The sequence below is a fragment of the Panthera pardus genome, unplaced genomic scaffold, assembly GCF_024362965.1.
Source record: "Panthera pardus isolate Hobbes unplaced genomic scaffold, ASM2436296v1 HiC_scaffold_12, whole genome shotgun sequence".
Taxonomy (NCBI): Eukaryota; Metazoa; Chordata; class Mammalia; order Carnivora; family Felidae; genus Panthera; species Panthera pardus.
Window position 1 is genome coordinate 53,151,882 of NW_026526677.1, and position 8,700 is coordinate 53,160,581.

Here is an 8,700-nt window from a genome sequence, read left to right on the forward strand (position 1 = left end):
CCACAACAAAGAAATTAATGAGACACAAAGAAAGGAAATAAGAGAGGAAAAGAACTAATTAAGGGACAAACAGAAAATAATTAACAAAATAAAAATACTAAGTCCTTTCTACCATTAATACTTTAAATGTAAATGGATTAAATAAACATAATGACAAGACATGGAGTAATTGAATAGATTAAAAATGCAAGATCCAACTATATGCTGTATACAAAAGACTTTAGATATAAAGATATAAACAGGTTGAAGGGAAAAGGATGGGGAAAGATACTTTTGCAAATGGTAACCAAAAGAGAGCAATGAAGTCCATACTTGTATCTGACAAAATAAACTTTAAGTAAAACTGTCATAAGAGACAAAGAAGGATGTTAGATGATGATAACAGGGTCAAATAATCAGAAGGATCTAACATTTCTGCCATTTTGTAGGTCCTGAAAGTATTTTTAGAAGTCCATTTTTATTTATGTATAGCATTTTTACAGTGTATCTCTTTGCATAGATTCTTTAATGGTTATTCCACATTTTATATTTATATACATAGCATCTCAGCCTCCTGATGTCCTCATTTGACCAGTTCAAATGAAGTATAAAAACTTTACCTCCCTTTAAATTCTTTTGCCCCCCTGAAAAAATTTTAGAGAGGGAGGGAGCCAACCCATAAGAGACTCTTAAAAACTGAGAATAAACTGAGAGTTGATGGGGGGTATGAGGGAGGGGAAAGTGGGTGATGGGCATTGAGGAGGGCACCTGTTGGGATGAGTACTGGGTGTTGTATGGAAACCAATCTGACAATAAATTTCATATTAAATAAATAAATAAATAAATAATAAATTCATTTGCCCAATATCATTTGTAATTACCATAAACATTTCTTTAACATAAATTTAGAACCATATCAACAAGGTTATAATTTCCCTCCAATAGTCTAACATAATTTAGAAATTGAAGATGAGAATAAAAGATTACTGTATTTATCTTTTTTTCCCCCTTACTATGTGCTTTCTTCTTTCCAGATCTCAAGGTTTCTTCTTTTATGTAATTACTAGACATTGGCCATTTAGGAGTTTTCTATAGGAGACATAGTCAGATGACTAACTTATTTCTGAATTACAGTCCAGAGGTTGAAATCTCATCAGACTAATGACATCATAGTATATTTACTAGTTTCTCCATCAGGAGGACAATACCGAGAAAATAGAGAAATTTTGGTAATGATGAGAAAAACATATCACATATTTTCCAGAGGAAAGTAACAAAAGTCATTCAAACTAGAAATTCCAATCACTATTTGAAAATAAGACAAAATGGCACCTGTCAGCAGAATATCTCTATGATTTATTCATTTCTTTTGATAATTTACTCAGCTTCCCATTGCTTTTTGTTCACGGGAACTTGGGTTAATGATGAGACTACTTCTTCACTGGGGTGAGAAGGTGAAAAATTCAGAGTGTGCAGGGCCACATCAGTGACTTTGGGATTCTGAAAACATTTACTGTCCTTCTCAGGTCCTACCTTGGTCAAAAACAAAATAGTAATCTTAAAAAGGCATCTTTAGACCATGACTAAACAGCCAACAGAGTATTGTTTTCCTTCCCCTTAACCTCTTCTATGAAAAATATCCCCTCTATGTGCTGTAGGATTTGATTTTCTTTGAACCTGAAAAGATCCTTATGACACAGTCTCGTATCTGCTTGGTTTTCACTCCATAGACAATAGGGTTCATAGTGGGAGGCAGGAGCAGATAAATATTGGCCACAATGATGTGGCAAGATGGAGGAATTGTGTGGCTCCCAAAACGATTAAAAAAGAAGCAGAAGAAGGCTGGACTGTAGGAGAAAACAATGGCACAGATGTGGGCAGTGCAGGTGCTGAAGGCCTTCTGCCGAGCATCTGCTGAGGAGAGGCTCACCACTGCCCGGAGGATCATGGTGTAGGAGACTGTGATGCACAGGATGTCAAAGCCCCCAATCAGGAAGGCAGCCACCAGACCATAGATAACATTGGCCTTGATATTTCCACAGGATAACTTTGCTACCGATAGCTGGTCACAATAGGTATGGTGTATTATATTACCCTTGCAATAGGGTAGTCTCTTGGTGAGGAAAATCAAGGGAATGATGAGGAACACCGCTCTCAGGAAAGTAGCAAGCCCAACCTTTGCAATGACAGGATTGGTGAGGATAGTTGAATAGCGCAGAGGGTAACAGATGGCCACGTAGCGATCCAGGGCCATAAGCATGAGCACCCCAGACTCCATCCCTGTGAAGGTATGGATGAAGAACATCTGGACTAGGCATTCTTCAAATCTAATTTCCTTGAGATGACACCAGAAGATGCTGAGAGCTTTAGGGATTGTACTAGAGCACATGACAAGGTCAGTAAGGGAAAGCATTGCCAAAAAATAATACATGGATCTATGCAGGGAGTCCTCATAGTAGATGAGGTAGAGGAGCCCACAATTCCCTACCATTGCCACAGCATACATGGAGCAGAATGGGAAGGAAATCCACATGTGCATGTCCTCCAGTCCTGGGATCCCATTAAGAATGAATGAGGCTGGTGTCACATCTGTTTGGTTCAGAATTATCATAATTAAGCTGGTATGATCATTAAGATGCTTGTAAGGTTGTAATTTGATTTTTGTTTTGTTTTGTTTTTTGACCCTCCAAGATTTGGAAAAAATAGAAAAAAAAAATCTTAGTTGTGCTCTCTGTCTCTTCTCTCTGTTAAATATTGTATTTTAATAACAAGAAAACAAACATTTGGAATGTCAGGAACTGTTTATTTAAACATTGTCTAAACTCGTTTAAGCCATTGTTAATTCATTAATCTATCAGTTCATTGAAAGTACATACTTAACACCCACTATGCATCAGGTTTTATCACAGATATTGCATCTACATTACTTTAAAACAAAAGGATATAGATACAATCCCTCTAAACTTATAATCAAGTGTAATTGTGTTACACTCATGATCTATGTCATTATGATCTTTCTGATTGATATCTGATATAATATCTCATTTGAATGTTAATTACTATACCCCCTCCAGTTTAGGTATTTTCTTAAAGTAGAACTCATTGAATACCTTACCAGTAACACAACGGATATGATTAAGGTGCATTGTTATTCTTTCTTTTATATTTTCTTGTTTTATTTTTAATAATAATTTATATTTATGCCTACTATGTACCAGGTAAAGTTCTAAGAAGTTTATAAATATATTAACTCATTTTATCCTCATTAAAAGCCTAGAGTGCATTTTTATTAATCTGCACGTTATTATTAAGTAAATAGTGTGTCTTTGTGGATGAGGTTTCTAAGGTCTGAATTTCAAAGACATTCTCAATCCCCTAGCTTAAGGTATAGATAGTAAGAGGACCACTGATACTTTTTTACATGAACTATTCTTTTGCTTTTCTTCATTTATTTGTTTTTTGGTTCTGAAATATTTAAGAACATTTTTAAACTTCTATGCTTTCAAATTCAGTGGTAGAAGTTATGATGATAGAGATGTCCGTGTGCATGTCTTTTATTGTGCAGGCACTTATTGGGCTTTTTGTGTCTGGAAATCTGCAATCTTTGGTTTTGGAAATTTTCTTGCATTAATTTTTGTGATATTATCTTCACAACCACATCCTTGTTATTTTACTACTGTTACTTTTAGTTAGATCTTCTGGGCTTATTCTCTTTTCTTTTTTCTCTCTTAAAACATTTATATTGGGGCACCTGGGTGGCTCAGTAGGTTAAACATCCAACTTCAGGTCAGGTCATGATTTCACAGATTGTGGGTTTGAGCCCCACATCTGGCTCTATCCTGACAGCACAGAGCCTAGAGCCTGCTGCAGATTCTGTGTCTCCCTCTCTCTCTCTGTCCCTCCCTCACTCCTGTTCTGTCTCTCTCCTTCAAAAATTAAAAAAAAATTAATGTTTATATTGGATATATTTTTATAATCCATTTTCTACAAAAATTCCTGAACTCTATATCCCAAATATCTTGGCATTGTTTGTTGTTGTCTAATATTACAAATTTCCAATATCACATTTTCTTCTGAATCTTGCATATCTGGTGGTAATAAATATATATTTGAAGGTATACACATTACATATAATTTCCATATCATTTAAGTTTCAATTATTTATTTTTATATAGCTTTTTTACATTGGAGAAGTTTCTCACATATCTGGTAAATTTTGAATATTAAATCATACTGAAGAAAGAGGCTATAGAGGGGAGCACAGGTGACTGGCTCAGTTGGCTGAGTGTGGGCCTCTCGATTTCAGCTCAGGTCATGACTGCACAACTCATGAGATCAAGCCCTGCATCAGGCTCTGCACTGACAGCACAGAGCCTGCTTGGGATTTTCTTTCTCCGTCTCTCTTTGTCCTTCTCTGCCTCAAAATAAATAAATAAACATTAAAAAAAAGAAGGAATGAGAATGAAGTTAACTTTGAGGCATATCAGAAGAGCTGCTAAGAGGAATGGACAAATGCTTTTAAACGTGAAGTGTGGTTAGGTTTATGACAGGCCAGATGGGCAGAGCAGTGTTCTCTCTTGTGCTTATAATTTCCTACGCAAATCATACTGATATTTTTAGCTTCATGATTTTGCAATCTTCTCTCCTTTTTGTGTTCTCCCATAACAGCCTCTCGTATAACACATTCCAGGAAGATTCAGCTCTCTCTTGGACGGTTTAGAAAGCCAACCTCTAAAGCCTCTTAAGACGGTGTAATTAGCAAAGTACCAGGCTTACAGTAAGGAATGGATATGTTGATGGAATCAATGTCTTTCACTATTTCAATATCATGGTATTATAAAAATCTTATTCTATTCTTGAATCATCCATAATTTAATAAAACCTTCACATTAAGACAGATTGTATTTTACACCTGCAGTCTATACCAAGACGCTTAGTACATATTAAATGTCAATAATTTTGGAATAAATGAGCAGATTAATGAATTAACGAATCATAGTCTGTACTTGATTTTAAGCATTATTAAATTAAATGCTGTAATATAAATATTATTACTTGGAAAACAGAAAGGAACTACCAGAGGAAAAAAGCTCATAAATCACCAGAAACCATTAAGTTTAAATGAAATAGAGAAAACAAAGGAAATCCCAAGGAAGCAGGAAAATATAATGTCCTAAGTAAAATAAATATATTGGTTTGAAAAACAAAGATCAACTATTTGAACTACGCTACGAATTAGTCCTAATTCAGAGTGATTTTTAAAAACAATATTGTATAGTTTTGAAGAAGAGGTATATCGGAAAGTAGACCACACACAAAGTATGCACAAAGTTTTTGCTTTTTGGTTTGTTTGTTTGTTTTGTAAACATGAAACATACCAAGAAACAAAATATACCAAAAAATTTTGGGTAAAATATTACTTTGAGATAATGCAGAAGCAAAAACAAGAAAATATTGAGTCAATATCACTTTCGAGTAAAATAAAAGGCTTGACACGGGGAAATTAAAGCTGGTACACCAAAGTGTGTCACCCACCTCTAGCTTTGGCAAAGTTTTTCCACAACCAAACATTGTACAGTACTGAAATAATTCTGTGGTTCACTCTGTTAGTACACAGAAGTTTTAAAATGAGACACTGAAAAATAAATAAGTGAAAAATAAAATGAGACACTTTAATTATATCACAGCTTATTAGCTCAACCTCCACTTCTCATTTCAGTGTGATTCGTTTGGCCTTCAAGCAGGCTAACAAAAGCCTTACAATTTGCATTTTGGAAAAAGGAAAACTGTGGGTTCACAATGTAAGTGTTGTGTTTCCATGAGTAACAAACTGCTATCAAGTTTCATTCTATCAGGCTTGTAAATGTGTACTTTACGTAAGCTTGAATAAAAAATATTTTTATGATTATTTTCACAGCTATCATGAAAGGATATTTTTTAAAGTATAAAATTCTTATGTATGTATGTAAATGCATGTATGTTTATCCATATATGCGCATGTTTACCATTAAAATAAAATAGATATTGAAATTTATTTTTTATAAATACGTGGCTAGGGTGTAATAAATTGTCATAAGTTGTTGAAAAAATAATATCACTACTCATTCCTCCTTAATACATTCAAATGTCAACTCTTAACTCTATGCAACAGAAGGAGATGCATTTAGGAAAAGTATCGGTACATGTAATTTAAAAATAGGCAATATATTTTGGAGATTACTTTTGCTGTGTTCTAGAGACTATCTTTCCTAAATATGAAGTAAATATCCTGCTTATATCTTGTGCTTTCTTTCTATAGATGTATCTTTAATTACTAAAAGTGACTTTCATGTTACACAATAATTTTAGGTCCCATGTTTAATATATTTGCAAAACTGTCAGAGATCCACACTTATACACAGGTAGTATACTATTAACCACAAAGTAAGTAAGGAAATGTCCAAAACAGGTTTAAAATGATTTCGATATATCATAATCCAATTTTTCTAGCAAGGAAAATTAACTAATACTATGTCGTGGGTGTGGACAGGTATATTGGAAGAGTAACACGAGCACATATATGTTATTTTTAAAGTACAACTTTGATATCAACTTTTATCTATTACCATTCCCAAACCCCATACACAATAAATTTGCTCTCTCGTTATGATAGTGGGTCCCTCTCAGCAAGTGTTGTTATCTAAAATGGATGAAATTCAGTCTCAACTAAGTGTCGCTAGATAATTAACAAGAAAAATTAGATTCTCTTTCTGAGAACAAGGGGAGGGCAGGTAAGAAGCAAGAGTGTTCTCACCATGACTGAGAACTCTTCTCTAGATGTCCCCCATTTCTTCTTGCCATAAGCATGATTCATACCTGACTTCCACTACAACAGAAACAATGATTCCTATTTGGTTATGGAAATGGCCTAGATATTCATAATCATGATGCAAAGTTATGCTGAATTGCAATCTGAGCATTGGATAAATATTTTCTAACCTCCCAGCCTCCCACAACACTCTTGCCTGCAAACATGATGAATGGACTCAAATCTGTATTTCTGAGAATATCATAAACAATTCATATGCATTCAAAACCTCAACTTTATCTTTCTGCCTCAAAAACAATAATAAATCCTCTAGTCCCACTTTTATGTTCCTTTAATACCTTAGGTTCTAAAGAACAGACAGTGAGCTGAATGCAATCTGGTCCAGGTGTTCAGGATCATAGTCAAAAAACATATGATATATATACGTGCACAGCATTCAATTTCTGAATCCCATGGTATCTGTACTAGTGAAATGGGTATTTAAGAAAAATGTCCTATCTATCCTAAAGGGATACTTCAAAACATTAGAGACACAGGTGTTTGTGTGGAAATCAAGCTAACCTTTATGAGAGGAGGAAAAGAATGGATGGTTTCCATTCTTACTGTATATGATGATACTGAATAAGTGAATTTTTCATGTGCATGTATGTTTGTGCACACCCATGTATTTAATGGAGAGGAATTAAAATGAGCACAAGTTTTAATAAAAGTGAGTTATTTTAATACTACTGCAGTGGTCTTTCTTTTTGTATGAGGTCTTGTAGGATACATGGTAAAAGCACTTAGCACAGAATGTTTGTCACTCACATATCCATCCGTTTATTTCATTCACTTATTCGTTAATGTCTCTAATTAAATGACATCATTGAGTACTTAGACATCCCCAAGTCAGAGTAGTAGGTCTTAAAAAGGGGTCAAACAACACGAACCTTGGAAATTTTATGTTAGATCAAAGATTTCAGAGACAGATAGCCACATATTGTGTTATTCCCTTTATATGAAATATTAAGAATAGGCAAATCCATAGAATAGAAAGTAAATTTTTGGATACCAGCGGTAAGGGGAAGGAGGTGGCTGCTTAAAATGTATAGGCTTTTTTGGGGAGATGACTAAAATATTCTGGAATTAGTGGTGATGGTTGCACAACACTAAGAATGTACTAAAAACCACTGAATTGTACCTTTAACATAATTAAAATGGTAAATTTTGCATTATGTGACTTTTACCACAATTTTTAAAAAAGTCACAAAGCTTTCTTAGATTCTTCTACTTTTTAAGCTTAATATATTATTATTAATTTTGGGGCACAGTGTAGTTTTAAAGAGTTTAGCATAAATCTATTCCCACAGGCTTCTACACATAAGTTTACAAACATTTATATCTTAATGAATGATGATGTTACTTGAAAGACATATTATACCCAATGTAGGTTCAGTGAGTTGAAAACAGGCTATTCCCATATGCTTCAACACATAAGTTTATATACACTTAGACCTTAATGAAAAAAGATGCTGGTTGAAAGATGGTTTATACACAGTATAGTTTAATGAGTTAAGCATATAGCTATTCCCATATACTTCTACACATATGTGTGCAAATGCTTTATTTTTTATTTCTTTTTAATTTTTTAATTTGAATACAGTTGACACACAATTTTACATTAGTCTCAGGTGTACAACATAGTGATTCAACATCTCTATACATTATGCTATGCTCACCACAGATGTAGTTACCCTCTGTCACCATACATCACTTACAATATCATTGACTGTATTCCCTATGTTGTACCATTTACTCCCTATGTTGTCCCATGACTTACTCATTCCATAACTAGAAGCCTGTATCTCCCACTCTCCTTTACCCATTTGGTCCATCCTCCCACCTTCCTACCTTCTGGCAACTACCAATTTCTT

General features: G+C 34.2%; 1 protein-coding gene across 1 annotated transcript; it reads right to left on the minus strand.

The window, feature by feature from the left end:
• Positions 1 to 1,624: 1,624 nt before the first annotated feature.
• LOC109259977 (olfactory receptor 52N4-like) lies at positions 1,625 to 2,590 on the minus strand. Its single transcript, XM_019437973.1, has one exon. It carries the CDS (start codon positions 2,588 to 2,590, stop codon positions 1,625 to 1,627), a length of 966 nt encoding a protein of 321 aa, XP_019293518.1.
• Positions 2,591 to 8,700: the final 6,110 nt, after the last annotated feature.